At 35.1% G+C, this 20,192-nt stretch overlaps 1 protein-coding gene across 1 annotated transcript; it reads right to left on the bottom strand.

Annotated features, from left to right (window-relative positions):
* Positions 1–1,541: 1,541 nt before the first annotated feature.
* On the bottom strand, positions 1,542–18,710 carry LOC126978505 (putative serine protease K12H4.7). The gene is made up of 9 exons (XM_050827346.1): positions 18,465–18,710; positions 16,695–16,882; positions 12,956–13,191; positions 12,091–12,226; positions 6,113–6,254; positions 4,920–5,073; positions 4,201–4,333; positions 2,158–2,324; positions 1,542–1,734 (listed from the first exon to the last, which is right to left on the bottom strand). Exons 1-9 carry the CDS (start codon positions 18,651–18,653, stop codon positions 1,613–1,615), a joined length of 1,467 nt encoding a protein of 488 aa, XP_050683303.1. The 5' UTR covers positions 18,654–18,710; the 3' UTR covers positions 1,542–1,612.
* Between the last annotated feature and the right edge of the window lie 1,482 nt (positions 18,711–20,192).

The raw sequence follows: 20,192 nt of genomic DNA, 5'->3' as shown, positions 1-20,192 counted from the left end.
GACTAGTTTATTTTAAAAACATAACAATTTTCTTGGATCTCCCACAATGCATAACAACTAGGAACTTATTTCAAATAAAATGAAAAAAAATGAACATAAAGGAAGCAGGCAGAAATTCGTATTCGAAAAAAACTTAAGGTCGGTCATTAATATTTTAATACAATTAATTCAAAACATTATAAATTTAATTTAAAATGTTAAATAAAACCAAAAAATTAATGTGTAAAATAAAATTTAAGCCCTGTAACTGTTTAGCAATAATAACAATTAACGATTTATAATTCATATTTTATATTAGAGTAACAAATATTCCAAATCGTATTTGCAGCGTTTATAATAATTCTTGTTTTAAGATCTTCCACGAATGATACAGGCGACACGTTAATGATGCATATAGGCGTTATAGTTATTGCAAATAATCACGTCTATCACCTCCTAATGGGAATACGTCGAATTTCGGGTTATTGATATCATCATCATCATCAGCTGGAAGATGTCACAAAGATATCCACGATGTGGACAAAGGCTTCCCACAAAGATATCCACGACGATCGGTCCTGCGCTGTCTTGATCCAACGTATTCCGGCGATCTTGACCAGATCGTCGGTCCATCTTATTGGGGGCGTACCAACACTGCGTCTTCCGGTACGTGGTCGCCATTCTTTACTGCCCCAACGGCCATCTGTCCGTCGAATAATGGGCCCTGCCCAATGATACTTCAGTTTCGCAATCATTTAGGCTATGTGACTTTGGTTTTTGATTCGATATCACAAGGACACTCCGAGCATAGCCCTCTCCATTGCCCTCGGAGCGACCATGAACTGTCTCATCAGGCCCACAGTTGGCGACCACATCTGCGTAACGTAAGTCATCACTGGCAACACACACTGGTTGAAATCCTTCGTCTTCAGATACTGTGGTATTTGTGATAATAGCTCTGCATAATTCCTCATAATATCCCATTCAATTTTAAATGTGTACAATTTTAATGCATAAACTTTAAGAAAGCATCAGGGCAAACTCTTACCATTGCCAGTGTAGATTTGAGTGTGTGTTGGTTCTCATACTTTATAATTTATATATGGATGTTCATGGGAATTTGACTTCTTTTTTTATAATACAGAGAAGTGTTATCGGACATTATAAAGCACATTGGCGGCAGTTTCAGCAAATCTACAGAATTACAATATATTTTTGTAACAAATAGGTATTTGTTACAAAAATATGTTGTAATTTCGTTACTTAGGTAAGTAACTATGTAAATTATCATTAATGTCTTATATTAACATCACGAGATAGATTTAGGTGCATGCTTTCAAAGTAGCGGACACAGCAAGAAGATATAATTTTTAAATCTCTTCGTTTACAAGTAGTTCGTTTTCAAGATTTTCATTATTAATTCAAATGTCAGTTGGTGTGTGGGTTGGTGGTTACTATGGTAGCTGTTTGCCCGATCCTGGTGAGTTAAATAATATGATAGGGTGTAATTTAAACTGTATTTAATTAATATTTTGGGTAAGATTAAAAAAGACAAACGCAAATGCAATTATAAATTTTATTAGTGCCAAAACAATATTAAGACTTTCTGATAAACTTCGTTTATAACTATAAGTTACTGTACCGTTTTCCTATGTAACCATTTTTCCAAGTAGCATTTAACTTTTTTTCGAGCGTTATTTATCTCCTCGGAATCATCGTCGTCTTGTTGGTACATATCCGCGCAATGGGCACTTCCTAAAATAAATACGAATAAATTTCATTTAGTTCACTACTTGAATAAGATGCATCCTACATGGTAGGAAGAAAAAAAGGAAGAGTGCAAAATAATATTTTAAGTAAACCTAATTCATGCTTTGGACGAAAACTATTCCACAAAACTTCGACTCCTCAACGCTGGAGCTCAATTGTCAACTTTGATACAGGCTCCTTTCTCATATTTCAGATAACATTCTTAAAGAATGATTTCAAATGGTTTTCGGGATCTATAAAACACGGACAACTTTCTTCTAGCCACTAGATTCACAATTCAAAAGCAAAATATAATATTGCTTGCATTTTAGTCCTAAATGTAAATATCTTTGTAAAATAAGTGCATACAAATAGAAAGTTAAAGATATTATTATACGATAAAACAAAAAAAAAATTGCATAAGTTTACCTTTAATGTATATGCGGGGCATATTGGGTCGACACTCAGTAACTCCTAGAGCATGCCAGGGATCGATCGACCCATGTACAGAGAGGATGCGAGTTGCATTTATATCAGCACCACCGTAATAATGATTAGTTTTGGCGATTCCTGACATGATAAACGTTTCGTTATATCTATAAGAATTAATTATTATATTACAAACAATTGGTTCTCTAGTCTACAGTGATGTGAAGCGTAGGTTAGGAATTCTTCTCTTTTAGTTGCGATTTTAAGATCTTAAAAATATATCTATAAATGGTGATTAAGAGAGATAAGTAAAATAAGTTCAATCGGAAAAGGAACTTATCCCCGATTTCACCAATATAACTTCAAAGTGAGTTTAATACAAACAGTTTTATTATACATGTTAAACCAGTCTTGATCTCAATTAAAGTTAAAGCGATTTCATCAAAACATTTTGCGTGTTCACGAAAACTGAGTTTACAAATAATAGAATGTATCATGTAGATGTCACAAATGTTGTCGATAAGTTTGAAATAAATCATAATTCTTATATGACTACGATTAGGTTACCATAACGACAGTGACAGCTCTTGAACGGGATCAAATATGTTTAACGTGCAAAATTTGCGGACAGTATTTAAACACGTTTAGGCTATAACTGCAATTACTTTGTGTTGGTAAAAATGCGGATTGAATCTGTGTGCTGAAATACGAATTGAATCTGTTAACTCGTCCGAAAACTTAGTTCAAAGTGATCTATTCGTGTTCTATTTTAATGGTAAAATCAACCCTTAATGGAAAAAAAGTGAACAGAAAGGAGAAGAAAGTGAATTAAAAGAAGCAGATACTAAAATATTAGTTGATGTTAAGGAGGATAATAAAAAAGATGAACGATTAGATAGAATGAAAGACCTGCCAAAGCCTAGTTCAAAACACAAATCAAAACTTCGCATATACTTATAAAATAATAACCATGCGTGTGCAAAATGAACTAGTAAAGTTACAGTATAAAAATCTTTACTGCAATGCAGTTTCAATGCTCGCTAAATGGCCAACGAATTACAATTAAGTACTACCCAATTTATTTGCTAATTTAATAATGTACTGTTCTTAATAAGAGACGTACAAACGAAACACCACCATCTAAATAACAAGTTTTGTTCGTACGATAATCAAACATATTAACCTAATAATATATTTTTGGAGGGAGGAATCAAAGAATGCACTTGGTATCTTCTGTGATTTATCTAAGGCTTTTGATTGTGTTCAACATTCAACGCTGGTCAGGAAACTATACACTATGGTATAAGAGGATGTGCACTGGATCTTCTGATCTCATATTTAAATAATAGGATTCAGAGGGGTCGATGTGAATGGCGGGACATCTCCTGCCACTCCCCTCGATATGGCGATACCACAAGATGGGAATATTTTATTAAAAGGAGAGGTGGTTAATCCAGTGGAATCTGCTATATTTCTTGGCATTACTAGAAAAAAAAATCATTAAGAGAAAAATTTAAAGAAATAAACATTTTGACTGTTGCTTCTCAATATGTTCTTGATAATATTCTATATGTTCATCAGCACAATGTTAACACGAGGAACAAACATAAACTTGTTATGCCTACTACTCTATTCTAAGTCTTTTATTGGGCGATGTATATGCTTCTACAATATGATCCCAGAAAATGTACAAAACAAATGAGTTACAAAATTTAAAAGAATTGTTAAAAAACGTTTGTGTGGGAAAGGTTACTATAGCATAAACGATTTTTTTAATGTCACCACAGACTGGGAATGAAGCGAACACCCTCAGGCTCTTTAATTATAATTGTAATCCATATTTTTATTCATAAAAGCCCGCTTAGTTTCTTACGCCCTTTCTTTTCAGGTCTGTGGCAGTCTTATTTTGAATGGGTGGTAGTTTTTGACGTTAAAGTGGTTTTGAATCCTATTCTGAATAAAAATATTTAAATTTGAATTTGAATTCGGATACGATTGTTTATTTAACAGTAATAACTCAAGGTAGAAAAATGTTTTACTCACTCTTCTCCAAAGGTTGATGTGCATATCTTCGTCCAGAAATCAATTGGAAAGTAATTGCCGAAAAATGATACAACTTTGTCCGATGTTTGGAAGTAACCTAACTCTGTGCACGTTTGGTACAACCAAAGCCGATCTAAAGAAAAAAACTTCGTTTAAATTCTTCTTAAGTCTATAGATTGCAAACGTAAAAATGAAACAAACATACTGTGTTCACATTACAAAATCAATGAAGTCAATTAACATGGAATCAAACGTTCTTGAACACTGCTTACATGTCGATAACTGAGTTACTGTCCATGTAGGATGTAGCAATCTTTCTGATTTGCACGAAGGAAAGCTCTGGAAAGCTAGCAAAGTCAAGTCAATAGAATCTTAAACCAATTGTAAAATATCTCTATACTCTCCAATATTAAAATAGTGTAATAATATATAAGGATTATTAAATAAAAGTTGAGCGTTCTACAGCAGATATGATATTACATTATTTAAATGAAAAAGGCGAAATGTTGCTTGCGTGTTTATTATATTTTTAAGTTCACCCCAGTTTTGTTTATATAGCTTTATGATTCTGTTCACTTGAATTTCCTAGCCTTTAGCATTTCCAATTTTTTAGCCTAGAACTGAGAAGAGCATCACTAATCTACCATGAATTTTGAGCGGCAAATGTTAAAAGCATGTTAAATCATGTGAAATGCATAATAAAACTATATCACACTAGCCTGATGAAGAAGTCAAAGACTCGTTCCTTAAGTCCGATATTATATTATTATAATCAATATCGACACACGTCTCATTGTATAGATTCAGTGAAAGTTCATTAAATTTCACGAGCGCAGTGTATGGGCTGTTATTTTTAAATATATTATTACATACCTGAAAAAAAATAGTATTTTAGGTAAAGAATAACACATTTAAAGCCTGAAAATAAACTTAATTTAATAAGAAAATGAATAAATTTTTCGTGAGATAATCAATGAATGAGGCAATCGATCATACAATTACAAAAAAGCATTTATACATAATAGTTAACTCAATGAAATTAAATGTATCATATAATTATTACATTCAATTTTAATTAAAACAATAATATCAATTAATAACAATCGATTTTTATGCGTACGAAGCTCCATCCATCCAAGATGCAATTATAAGATACCGCTATTATGCAATAGACTAAGATATTTCATTTTCTAATTTACATAAAATTACAAATATATATAAAACTAGTGGACCCAACAGACGTTGTCCTGTACACACGTCTTAAATTTGAAAAATCGGTCCAACCGTTAGGAGGAGTTCACTAACATACACATGAGCAGGAGAATTATATTATATGGATGGAATTGAAAATCTACAGCAATCTCAAATTCACTGAAACAAACAAAAAAATCATCAAATTCTGTCCAGCCGTTTAGGAGGTAGTTAAATTGTGAATCTAAACCATTCTCGAATCCATTTGAAGACACACACCAATCTCAAATTCAATGTAACACACAAAAATATCATCAAAATCGGTCCAGCCGTCTAGGAGGAGTTCAGTGACATACACACTCACACAAGAAATATATATATAAAGATTGTAACACTTAAACGAAAGTGGATCATGACTCCCAACTGGGAACCCGAAACATAAAATTTTTCAACATCACTTAAGTAACTTAACAATTCAACATGACTAACAGTTGAAGCTGGACTGTAGCATAGCGGAGCATAAGAAAGCTTCTGACCAGAACCGCAACTAGACCTAACTTTTATCACAGACTACGAATGTATATTTTCGTATCTTTTACTAAATCTCATTACAATATCGATCATCAATATTGAATCAATTGAAATGATAAATATATTTAAGTGGCTTGTTAGAAAAATAAAGAAGTTGTCAGTCGAATCGTATATCTGAGTTGGTACTTACATAACTGATAGTGTAGTTATAAGACTTTCTGGTTGCAGAGTTGACATCATCATATTGTACAAGATCAGCAAAAGAGGAAGCCATTGAAACGTAGAATAGCTTTAAATCATGTTCAGTCCAATCTGTGTAGGGCTTGCAGATCCTATACAATTATAAAAATATTGATTAAAGACACGATGCAAGTGAGGCGATAAGTGAGTTTTCTCCACAAATTAACATACATTTAAATATGAGCATAATAATCAAAAGTAAGATAAAATAAAGAAAGAAAAAAACCTTATAAGGTATGAGGTTCTAGCCCACGTACCAAATTTAGCGCCTAGACTACTTGGGTAACATGACTTGAATGAATAGGTTAAATTAATGATTCAATTTCACCTGTACTCCTCGATCGGCTGTGATGCGATATGCAAATAATGATCAAAAATTATAATATTATCATTAAAAAAGGAGAGAATTTCGATAACCCTTCACTTAAACTCAACAGCGCATTAGTAAGGGTTGTTCCCGAAGGATAATCGATGGAGATCAAGAGCAACTGAAAGCTTGATTTTTTTTTTATAATTTCGCTTTTATTTTTTTGTATTTTCTTTATTCATTATTTCATTGCTATTTATGCTGAAAGAGACCTTTTTACCGAGATGCACATATTCGTTAATGTACTCTATTTGTTTTCCATCTACATAATATTATATTGCTATCCTGTGTATACTAGTCATAACTTAGTTTTGGACAAATTCAAATCCAGGCGACTTTTGCTCTCTCTATTCAAGGTTTGTATCATGCACTCCAATTTGTTTGCTGTTTTAGCAAAAAGCACTTTAGCATATCTAAATCTAAAGTGTGTCTAGTATTGATTCATGATCTCGAAACCTTTATTTTTCCAATAAATTTTTTGGAAAATGTTTTCTAGCACGGCTATGAACAGCTTAGAATATATCGGGTCACCTTGCCTTACGCCTCTACCGACTAAAATTTCTTCTCCTATTCTTTCTAGTTTTACTTGGCTTATACTTATGTTATATATGTTTTTCAAAATGTTTATGTAGGTATGTGTTGTTTAATTTGCATGTCTTAAGTGTCTTCCAAATAGAATTGTGAGTTATTGTATCAAACGCCTTTGAGTAGTCTACAAAAATAATATAGAATGCTATTATTTTCTTTGTGTTTCCCTAAAAGTTGTTCCACCATGTGGTATGGTAATCCAGCCTGTTCGGTCTTTTGCCTCTTATCTAAATGTTCATCTATGCGGTTCTGCGGAATAGACGCAAACAGCTTATATATATTTGATAATAGGCTGATCACCAGCAGGCTACCCCTTTTCTAAAGCAATATTATGTCGGATTTGTACCATTGCGTAGGTACTGCTTCAGTTTCAAGCACCATATTAAAAAGTATTGTAAGGTGTGACACGAGATGAAGTGCTCCTATCTTCAACGCTTCATTACTTATACGATGTATTTATTTAAGTGTAATAGTAGTTCTTTTATGTTATATATTCTATTTTTTGGTTTGATTCTCTTGTGATAATTAGTATCTTCCTCACTAATATATTCATTTGTAAATTCTGATGGTCTGCTGTATAATTCTCTATAGATTTCTGTGCCATATCTCAGCACTTCTTGTCTGTTCCTTTGTTTGTTAGTTATCTTTACTTTCAAATTTTTGTATACATTTTTTGTGTGTATTTAGTTCTTTGTAGGCTCGTTTTGAGCTTTTATATGTATTTAGATTTTTTTTCTATAACTCGTTTTCTGTAATTATTGTTGTCATTCTTTATTGCTTTACTTGTCTTTGTAAACAAGTTTTTGAGTTCTTCTTCCATATATTTTGTCTTATTCTTTGTATTCTCTTCCGAGCTTCAAATCGGTTGATTACCGAGCGATTTTCGCGCGAGAATTTTACGCGTGCTATACTTTATCTATGTGTATTATTTTACGTGTAGCAAAAGAATGCTTAGAATGCTTCTTAATTCTTATTTTGATAGCTTTCATATAAATTCATTGATAATATCCTATATGTATAAATTAATTATATTGCGTTTTATTTCATTTTACACACATGACACAAAATTGAAAAACCGTTATAATTTAGAATAAATGAGTATGAAAAAAAAATGGTTTTATTTATTAGTGTTTATGGTTTTATAATCATCTTTGTATGCTATTTCTAATACAAAAGTAAAATATACAAGCTGACAGAGCTATTGAGATATTCATTCAGAAAGACTAAGAAGAATCTCTTGGCCTTGATCAACCTTAAAATGCGCGATTGCTTGTGTAAGTTTTAAAATGTAACTATGCTATATATATTTTGAAGAGATAACTACTGAAATATATTTTGCGATAATTTTTCAAGTAAAGTAAAAATATTTGAACATATTCCAAAATAAATATATATACAAAAATGAATTGCTGTTGTTAGTCTCGAGAACGGCTGGACCGATTTGGCTAATTTTGGTCTTGAATTTGAGGAAGTAACTAATTAGAGATTTTTATATTAACTTTATCTCTTACTTGAGATAAAAATCGAAACTATCGTTGACTTTTCTGTTCTTCTAAACTTATCGACGGTAAGTCACCTTATCCGTACACGATGTCTGTCAATGGGACGATGTATAGCTTACCAGCGATAGAAGTTTGTATCGAAAGTGCAATTCAGGCGTCCCAATATAAGGCGATAAGAATGACTTATCGGGTATATTGGGACAGCTTCAGATTATTGACAGCTAATTACTGACAGTAGAAGGTAGTAATTTATCTCTATCTGTAGATAGTATGTTGGGAACGGCCAATGCAACAAGTTCATGCATATCAGAAAGCTTTAAATTGATTAACAGACTGTATCATAATTGATTTAATAAAAATGATTCCATTTGTTTGCTTTACGTTTATTTTACACAAAAGTTTAGGTCTTTTATTTATCGATTAAGGCAGTACGAAGTCTGCCGGGTCAGCTAGTAAATAATAAAAAAAAATAAAAAGGAAATAACGCTTAAGTCCTTATTAAATTTGAATGGACGCTATTTGAAGTCGAATTTATATGAAGAAAAACTATACAACATCCTATTATAATTTATAATGTCTTGTAAATATAGTCTAGATGTATTATAGAAAATAGCAACTTACCAAATATTAGGTAAAACTTCAAAAAAGAAAACAAAAATTCTGCGCACTTAACTATCACGTCGGCTGCCGATAAAGACTGAAGTCCCCGCATCCGTTTTCCGTTAACTTTTGTATGCCAATATCCCATTGTCTTTGTTTTATTTGTACAGAATTTGACGGACTTTTATTCAATTCAATGTAAAAAGCAATTCCTAATAAATAAATAAGGCGAGAAATCGAATGAGGTAATGTGGATTTCATCGCTGTGCCACATGGAACCGTAGTGTTCTAGGACGATCGTGCCACATGGCCCTGCAGTACGTGAAGGGTTTATTAGATCGATAGTTCTTTTAGATAGTATTTTGTTGTGTTTGATTTTACTTTTTTCTTCTGTTGGTATTGTTTTTAAACTATCTCTTATAATATATTCGAGGTTGTTGTAGTAACTCTGTAGATCCTGTGTTTGAGAATAGGTACCGAGTTGTTTGATATTAAGTTTTAAATTTACAATATACATTTCAGATGCATATTTATTTTTAAGAGACGAATTTCTATACCCAATATAGAATGAATAGGTCTTTCTGCTTCTTTTTAGTGAATTTAATTTGAAAGTTGCTCTCAGTAGTCTGTGATCTAAGGAAAATTTAATTTGATTCAGTATTTCTACATTGGATATTCTACTTGGTGTGTTGCTCATTATGAAATCCATTTCATTTTTAGTTTTGTGGTCTGGTGAGAGCCAAGTCCACTTGCGATGGTCTTTCTTTCTAAAGTATGTGTTTATTGTTGACAGTTTGTTTTCGTAAGCGTATTGAATAATTCTCTTTCCTCTTTCAATTCAATTACCATATCCATATATTCCCATTATTCTTGGCACTGACTTTGACTATTTATATTTTCCAATCTTGGCATTGACAATCTCCAATTACGAGGACTATTTTGTCAGCTAATCAAGAGCCTTACTAATGTCTTTATAAAATGTACATAATTCCTCTTCGCTTGAACTCTCTGTAGGTGAATAGACTTGGATTATAGATACATTGACTTCATCGAATTTTAATCGTAGTAAGGCAGTAGCCACACGTTCTGATATACCATCAAAACTTGATAAATTTGTTTTTAAATATTTCTTGACTATAAATCTTACTCCATACCGTCCAGGTATTTCCCCTTTATAGCATTATATGTGGTCTTCGTGTTCTTGTATTTCACATGCATTTTTCCTGACCTCGGCATGAATCGGTTCTATATGTCTTTCGCCTGATTTTAAAGGTCGCACATTAAAGGTGCTTATTTTTAATAACTGGACATTATGCAGTTTATTTCTTATAAACGACTAGCTGACCCAGCAAACGTTGTATTGCCGATATTAAAATCGCGATACAAAAGTAACTGTTGACCGTAGAAGAAATTATCGTAAATTTAAAAGAAATGTCAGAAAAAAATAAGAAAAATATTTCGTGTGGACCACCCTTAACATTTAGGGGTATGAAAAATAGATGTTGGCCGATTCTCAGACCTACTCAATATGATCACAAAATTTCATGAGAATCGGTCAAGCCGTTTCGGAGGAGTACGGGAACGAACATTGTGACACGAGAATTTTATATAAAAGATTAAAAATATTGATGTCTTTCGCTTTCACTTTTAGTGTGTGCTGTCACTGTCATTGTTGCTCTCGATCTTCGTGGTTATGTTGTACGTTCTCAACTTCTCAGTAGGTTTTTATTTGTACCTACTTTTAGCTCGGCTTACGACTATTCTAACGGACTATGATTGCCTGCAATGTCGAAATACTCTGGCTTTGATTTTAAGGGTAGGTACTAATACTATATGTTGATTGGCTTGTTAGTAGTTCTTAAGCTCTGTTCAAACTGAGGCTACTATCGCGCGGGACGCGGGAAGTAAGTCGCTCGCGTCGATTGTGTCAGCTACCTTGTATGGACGTGTTCAAATTGACGCGAGTAGTCGATCAAGTTGAAGGGAAACAATAGCGGGACGCCCGGCGGGATTGTTTAATCTCACAATGCATCATGTTCCTCCACTGAAGAACCAAAAATGACACGCAGGAAGTCGCGTCAGTTTGAGAGGCAAAGTGAGCGAGGGAATCGCTCTAAAACGCGTCCCGCATCCCGCGCGTTATACGCCTCAGTTTGAACAGAGCTTTACACAGTGTTTTTTTTTTTTATGAAAATAAGGGACAAGACGAGCAGGACGTTCAGCTGATAGTAATTGATACGCCCTGCCCATTACAATGCAGTGCCGCTCAGGATTCTTGAAACCCCCAAAAATTCTGAGCGGCACTACGACTGCGCTCGTCACCTTGAGACAAGATGTTAAGTCTCATTTGCCCAGTAATTTCACTAGCTACGGCGCCCTTCAGACCGAAACACAGTAATGCTTACACATTACTGCTTCACGGCAGAAATAGGCGCCGTTGTGGTACCCATAATCTAGCCGGCATCCTGTGCAAAGGAGCCTCCCACTGGTGTGGGGAACTTTAGTGTAAACAACAAACAAGTTTAAGATAACTCGATATCTTAAAAATCATTTTATATCATATTTTATCATTTGATTGTGTCATAAATTTGTTGTTGACTGCTCAATAAGTATCGCCTCAAAATATTGCATTTTTTTAAATATTGCGATAAATAATATGTCGAGAGAATCTGTAAGTAATTTAACATAACATTTCAAGAGTATTTTAATTCCTTACAGTTCTGGGGCATTATATATGGACACAGAAAAATCTCCTTTTTAGGATAAGTATGTTATTTGCTGTTAATTTTCAACGTTTCAGAGGCCACAAATTATTTTCTAAGCGTTTCTTATTTTTCACATGATTATCTTACAAATAAAATAGTTACGTACATTAAATCTTTTACAACAACTTCTGGGCTCTTTCGAATTAATTTTTCAAGTTCTTCATGTGCAGCTTTCACTTTCAGGTCACATTGAACACCAGGAACTTTCACCCTCAATGATTTTACAACCACTGAATAAAAGTCTACAAGAAACGGTTTATTTTAATCAAAAAAATGTAATTTGAATCTTGCTCTTCGTACGCAAAAATGTTACGAGTACATCCACGTCTTATTACAAGTAATTAGAGATTCGGACTCGTAATCTGGTTCTCGGCATTTTGCCTTACAACGATCCAGCTCTGGACATGTTCCAAGGACGCTCTTGCGAGTAGGACCCCTTCTCTCTAGGCATTTTGTCCAAGAAAGGCGTTTATGCAACAAGGGTACAACAAAATGTGCTCCCTAGAGTTCTGAGAGTTTATTACTTAATACTAAGTTTTGTTTAAGTAATAATATCCGGACGACCGAGCCTTGCTCGGATTTTTAAGAATGTACAAAACTTGAACAAAAAAAAACTAATAGGACTTCTGGATTCGAACCGGGGTCTTCTGCTTTCCAGATCACCCAATGTCCCATCTGAGCTATAATAGTCTTGTATATAGTGGCGAAATTTACCTTTGTATTCTAATGTTATTGTAGCTGTTTCTCATTCAAACATGGATTAAACCATTTTTTTTTAATTGAAACCTAGCTAGATCGATTTATCACCCCCGAAATCCCCTGCATACTTAATTTTATGAAAATCGTTGGAGCCGTTTCCGAGATTCAGATTATATATATATATATACAAGAATTGCTCGTTTAAAGATATAAGATATCGCTAAGTCTTTGACACAGTCTTTGGTTACGATTTACGATTACTTCTTACTTACCTTTGAAATTGTATGTAGCCTGTACAGGAGCGCTTGATGACACCGATGCATACACAACTTTAGGATATTTGAGTCTGAGCCAAGCTACTAGGGCGCCCGCATAAGATCCGCCAAACGCTACCCACTTTGTAGAAGCACTCAGTTTGTACTGCTTATTCATTCCTTTAATAAAGTTTGCAATATCGGCAAGTGCTTGTTGAGACGTCAAGTATTTTAGACTTTTCATACTTAAATCACTAAAAAAAAAGTTTTTATTTAAAATTATATATGTATACTTAATACACTTCTATATTTATCCGTAGCAATATAGGGACATCATTAATATAAATCAGGAATAGGTAGGTTATAAGATCGGGCCCTGTGGAACCCCTACCTTAACGATTGATCCCGAGGACCACTTTCCATTGAATTCCACATTTTGTAGTCTACAATTTAAGTAGGATATCATTATGTCCAATTCTATATTTCTAATATCTTTTAAAAGATAAATTTTCGACCAATGTACATAAATATAAATCACAAAAGACGAAGAGTCTCGTGATGCGCCATCACGAGATTCTTGCCAGGCTTCAAATATATTATGCATCAAATCAACCTGGGTAAAACCTGGTACTAAATTATTATGAAAAATACAGTAGCTAGTACAGGTCATTGGTAAAACCTGATTTAAGCAGTGAAACTACTTTACTATGTTTCATTAAGGCAGGAAACTCACCATGGTCTAACCATGGGCTAAATCTGGTGCAACAATGTCAGTCAAAGACTTGACTAGTTTGACTGATATGCCCCAAAGATCATCTGTCGCCTTATTTTGAATTTAATCATCATCGCCCATAGATGGTGTAAACATCGGTCACTGTAGTTATATTGTCGCTCCGCATATTCGTGTTCGGACCTAGGGCCGGCTTGAAGTATTAGCCGGCTCTATTTATGAACCAGATTCTTAAAAGTGCTTCCCCGGGGCGTAAAAATAATAGGGCCGACCCAAGCCCAAGGGTGTCGTAAGAGGCGACTAATGGGCTTTCGAAAAGTGGGAGAGTCACGCTGGCGTCTAATGACGTCAGCACAATCGGGCCAGACTCGTCCGGGTTAATTACCACTCGCATAGAATACCGGCGTGAAGTAGCGGCCTAGTGCTGGTGTTTCGCATAGGTTAGTGTCGAGGACCGGAGGCCATCCTCCCCCCCTCCCCCTAAGAAGATTATGAAAGCGGTCCTACAAGAGATATTACCCCAGGAGGGAACCGGCTCTACCAGAGCCGGAGAATCCCTCCCTGATCATTCTCGCTCGGGCTGCCCCACGTATTCTGGGGAGGGCCAATACCGCGCATTTCACAGGACAAACAGGGCAGCAACACAACGGTACCCCACTCCACGCTTAATGTGGACTTCTGTAATATCAGGGGAATTCACTCCAATTTAAACGCCGTCCACCACCACCTTGAGTCGGCGCAGCTATCTCGATCAAGTGAAATGTCAAACTTAACTTCCCCGGGTACAAAATAGAGCATAATTTTTGCCGCATGCCGGGGTATATGTGTACGTTTGGGAGGATATCTGCTGTCGCCGTCTCGGCAATTTTGAGGGTAGGGACCTGTCTACTCCCTGGCTTTGTGTAGATTTTGAGGACCGCGTCCGCATCTATGCGTGTGTTTACAGGTCCCATAGTGGTAACGCAGAAACCATTCATCTCATGGGCTGCGCTCAAGCGGCAATTGACGACGTGCTAACAAAGATCCCCTCCGCTGAAATCGTAGTCTTGGGTGATTTCAACGGGCACAATGCCAAATGGCTTGGGTCACGTACCCCAGACTACGCAGAGCGATCTGTGCATAATATTGCATTGGCGTATGGTCGGTCCCAATTGGTTGAGTCGCCAACGCGGCTCCCAGATGTGGATAGCCACATGCCGTCCTTATTAGATCTTCTGTTGACTACACATCCCGATAGTAACCAGGTGTCTGTCGACGCCCTTCTTGTAACGTCCGACCAATGCCTGGTCAGGAGTGTAGTGCTAATTCGATGCCCACGTCGCAGACCACCAGCGACCCGCCGCGTTTGGCACTACAAGTCAGCAGATTGGATAGAATGCGTTCCTTATTTACATCCTACCCTTGGGGCAAGGTTTGTTTCCCTTCGGATGATCCTAGTGCCTGCGCCGTCTGCAAAAAATCTGACTGCAAAAAACAGGCGTATCGAAATTGGGTTGCGGCGCTGGGCTCAAAGGATCCGAACTGCAAAGTTCTAAAGAGGAAATATAACCGTGCCTCCAGATTTCTGAAGTGGCAAATAGCCCGTGCGAAATTGATCTTTTCAGTTTCTCGACCGGAACACGCAAGTTCTGGTCTTTGTCGAAAGCTGCTCTTGGTAACTTCAACCAGCCGTCCCTGCCGCCGTTGCACATGAGGAATGACACCCTGGCCCATACGGCAAAAGAGAAAGCCGATCTCCTCTGCGCTCTCTTTGCCTCCAACTCTTGACGACATCAGAAAAACACCGCCGACCATCCCGCGGAGTCAGAGCTCTATGCCTGAAGTACAGTTTAGACAGAAAACTGTTAGGCGAGCTCTGTTTTCGTTGGACGTCAGGAAGTCGAGTGGACCGGATAACATTTCTGCAATCGTACTTAGAAGGTGTGCCCCTGAGTTGTTAGTTCGGTGCTAACGCGTTTATTCCAGCACTTTTATACAAAAGGCGTAGTCCCTGACTCATGGAAGCCCCTTGTACATCCGATCCATAAAAAAGGAGACAGTTCGGAAACGGCAAACTACAAGCCAATAGCTATTACCGTCATGCTCTCCAAAATTATGGAGAGCATAAGTACCGCCTGGTCTTGGTATACTTAGAGGGTCACCAATTTATCAACGATCGACAGTACGGCTTTCACCATGGTCGATCGGCAGGTGATCTTCTGGTATACATAGATGGGCGGCGGCTATCGAAAGCAAGGGGGAAGGCCTGGCAGTTAGCTTGGATATAGAGAAGACTTTAATGTTGATATCATAATATGTTTCAGTATTAACTATTTAATTTTGACAATTAACAGATTGGTAGCTAGTTCACCAGAACCACTGCAATTCATGAAGGATCAGTATTTTTACTGAGGGAATTGAAAGTATAAGAATCGAAATGATATAGTCTGCTTGTTCTTGGAGCAGATAATAGAACTAGCTTCAATTGAATAAGAGCAATTCATTGTTGTGTCTGCTTAAATAAACCACCCTGTGCATTAACACAAAGTATATTTTAGCAAATAGTTAAGTTTTAAATTATTAAATCTCTTTTAACCGTTAATGCACTTCCCTTGTTATGTATTTTATTGCGGTTTCATAACTGAATGTACAAATATTACACTTAAGAATATCCACTTCATAGAATTTGTCAAGCTCGCAGTATAAACCATAGACTAAGAATATACTAGCGTATAGACGACCAGTAAACCCGATAATGTAATAATTATGATTTGTTAATGTTTTCGTTAGCTAGTCTTTTAGTACTCAAATAATAAGGAGGTGATGCCGAGCGTGGCTGACTGCTTACGATATGTAAATCAAAAGCGGTTACAATAACTATGGATTAACTCTCCTTTTCTATATTTCTATATCTCCGTTAGAGATATTCTGTTCTTCTGTACGCTTTGTTCATCTATACGCTAGTATATATTGTAAGTCTATGGTATAGACAAACAAAGCTTGCGAGAGAGAAGAACATCTCTAACAAAATTACAGCAATTTATGTACCTTGTTGGGTGACTCTCTCCATAGAAGCGATGTTCTAAATAAAAAGCTTGTGCTTTAAATTTCTTAGCTAATTCTATCCAATATCCTTTGACCCCCCAGGAAGGGCTAAGACTTCCCTCTCCTTCTATTAGCAAAAATACGGGCCCTGGATCTGCTCGATCGTAAAAAGTATCATAAGCGTAGTATCTCTGAAACGAAGGGTAAAATTTAATAACTAATTAACTATAACTAAATTAACCTATTATTAAGAACAGAAGTGATCAAAGAGCTAGAAATGACTTCAGAAACCGTTTTAGGGACATAAATTACTGACTGAGGCTGTATAAAAGCTCACTGGTTGCATTTTTGGCGGATAAGTAATGGATTGAGCCCACCCGATATTATTAGATCAGGGTCGATAAAAATTGAAACCAAAAAAATTTATAGTAGGATGACACCCATTGAAAAAAGAAGAGAATATAAAAAAATGAAAAGAAAAAGAAATTACGGGCGACCTAAGATCGGGAAGTGGAAAAGGGGGAGTGTTTAAGGGTAAAAAACGGCTTCTCTCGATTTCCGGCGAACCTACAAGTCCCTATGGAAAAAAGTCAAAAACCAAAGTTGTAGGTAATAAAAAGATAAAAACATTTGTTTTCACACTTCTTTCACATAACCTCAAAATTTATTTGAAAAATTCAAATATACAAGTTTTTGCTTTTTTATTTTATTATTTTTTCACCTTATTTTTACTCAAATATCGAAAAAGAACCCTAATGTTTAATCATAAATTCTCATGTCAAAATAACAGCTTTTAAAAAAGTGTGGCTGCTTGTTGACGGTGTGAAAAAAATGTACATTACAATCGTAAATGTTCGGAAAATTTAAGCCCATCAAAAGGTGTTTCATAGAGAAGTCATACCTGTTATTTCGTAGCAGCAAAATATGAATTACCATTAATCAAATCTATTTATAAATGTAAAAAGTATAATGATTCAGTGTTATATTATCCCTTTTTTATATCTTTTTTTCATATATTTATACACTTCTATATTTATCGGTAGCATTATAGGGACATCATTAATATAAATCAGAAATAGAAAAGGTCCTAAGATCGGGCCCTGTGGAACCACTCTCCAGTGACTTCCACATTTAGTGGTATACAATTTAAGTAGGATATCATTCCGGATCATCCGTAGGGTATCCAATGCTATATTTCTAACACCGCAATAGAGAAGCTTTCGACCAATGTCAAAGGTCGAAAAAATGATAAATCACAAATGACGCCTAACGCATCACGAGACTTCCCAGGCTTCAAATACATTAAGCATAAAATCAACACCAGCATTTTAGATTTTTCCACTTAACGACTTCAGATAACCCGAAATTTATTCTATCTTTCATTTTTGTTATATTCTCTTCCTTTTCCCAATGGGTTTCAATTACTTGTTTTCCACTTTTTATCATTTTCAAAGGCTTCAACACTGGTCTATGCATATAGATATCTACTGTCTGTTCATAACTGAGAAAATGATAAAAGGCACAGCATAGATATGACCCCGATCACAATTCAATGCGCCCGTCTCCCTCGCACTGATATCTGGAACCTGTCACGTGCTTGTAAATTTTATCCACACTCTACAAGCCAGAATATAACAGAATAAGACAGTAGGGCGAACGATGCTGAACGCACATTCAGTTAGTAGCAATTTATTCACATGAAATGCAATAAAAAAATCTTCTGGCATTCTTAAATATTGAGTAATTAAAATTAATTAATATGAACAATTAAACCTGTCTCCACGTTTGATTATTTTTAGGATCATTGTGGTCAAGGATTTGATCAAACCACTTGTTCTCTGGGTCATCAGTTTTGATAGCGGCTAATCTGTGCTGTTCCGTAATTTTCTTTACACGAAACTTCAATGCCTCCACCACTATGAGACAGAATATTAAAATCCAAAGTGTTTTGTGAAAATACATTTTACTGCATTTGTATTTTAATTTTCATTAATAACAAGGTCGGTTAGCCTTCTACCTCAAAACACAATTCGTAATCAATATATAGTAGCAGTAAAAATATACAGGGTGGATATTTATCACCAAGAGGGCAAGAAGCTCGGCGTAGATACTAATTACTGAAGATAGGAAAATTTATTTTAAAGAAATATTCCTTTACATAAAAATAAAATAAAACTGAATATACACTTCGAAATCGAATCGGCTAATATAAAAATAACACCCTATTCTTATACAGCATCAATCCACACGGTCATAAATGATTTAAGTACAAAGAAGTTAGATATAGATCATATCATTATAAAATTTACAATGCTGCAGCATAGTACACAAAATAATGAAAACAAAGATTAGAATCATTTGCCGTAATGAATTAGTTATTTATATAGGATTTTCAAATATTATTATATGCTATAATATAAAATACAAATACCAAAATACAAAATGTTTAATCTTAGAAAAAGGTAGCAACAAAAATACTTACACCTTTTGATACATATAAAAAACGAAACATAATATGAAAGAAAGATTATTTATTTAAATGCTTAGAACTTCACCAAATACTGTTTTTAAATTCATTTAAGGATAAGTGAAATATATCAACATCACAAAATAAAGAGTTATAAATGTCTAAGGCACGTCGACAGAAACTGTTTTTAGTATAATTTGTTAATGACAAATTAGAGGTAAAACTGCATTGAAATCGAAGAGTAATATGTGAGGGAACTCGGATTTTAATTTTAGAATGGAGGCAAGAAGAGTCGATGAGTCCATTTATTACTTTGTAAAGGTATATCATATCAAAATAAATTCTTCTCTCTTTAAGTGGGGCAATACTGAAACGGGTAGCAGAGTAATCTATAAAGAAGTTTCCAGTACGATACTCTAGGTTTTTTAAAAAATTGTTCTGTACTTTTTGAATATGGTCTATATGTGTAATGTAGCAACGATTCCAAACAACCGACCCAAATTCCAAGATGCTACGCACGAAAGAAAAATAAAGAATCTAAAAGGATGCTTCACTACGCAAGGGGCGAGAAACTCTCAATATAAAATCTAGTTGCTTGAAGGCTTTGTGAACAATATGATCAATATGCAAGTGGAAATTTAATTTGGAGTCTAAGAATATGCCATAATCACGGATATGATCTACGCGATTTATCTGTTTTCCACCCAAAGTGTAAGTATGCTACAATGGAGAGTGTTTACGCGTAAATGAAATAGTATAACATTTGTCAGAGTTCAGGATCAATTGATTTTCTTCGCAGTACCGATAAAATTTATCTAGATCCTATTGCAAAGTCAAACAGTCTCGGACATCAGTTATCTTTTTAAAAATTTAAGTATCGTCAGCGTATAAAAGAGGTTCAGTTTGCAAAAACCTTTTCCATGTCGTCACACAGATACAAAGTGAAAAGTATGGGACCCAAATGTGATCCTTGTGGGACACCAGAAGTCGCGTAACTAAACCCTGTGGTGACTCCTTTGAAAGCTACAGCCTGA

This window comes from Leptidea sinapis, chromosome Z (genome assembly GCF_905404315.1).
Source record: "Leptidea sinapis chromosome Z, ilLepSina1.1, whole genome shotgun sequence".
NCBI lineage: Eukaryota > Metazoa > Arthropoda > Insecta > Lepidoptera > Pieridae > Leptidea > Leptidea sinapis.
Note: the sequence above shows the minus strand (reverse complement) of the source record. Positions and strands in the feature narration are given on the sequence as shown.

Coding starts and splice junctions, on each gene's coding strand:
- LOC126978505 (XM_050827346.1), bottom strand. CDS start 18,653: ATGTATTTTCACAAAACACTTTGGATTTTAATATTCTGTCTCATAGTG. Junction 6,255..12,090: donor GTTGTTGTAAAAGATTTAAT/GTACGTAACTAT, acceptor ATAATTGTATAG/GATCTGCAAGCCCTACACAG. Junction 4,334..4,919: donor GTCTTTGACTTCTTCATCAG/GCTAGTGTGATA, acceptor TTTTTTCTTTAG/ATCGGCTTTGGTTGTACCAA.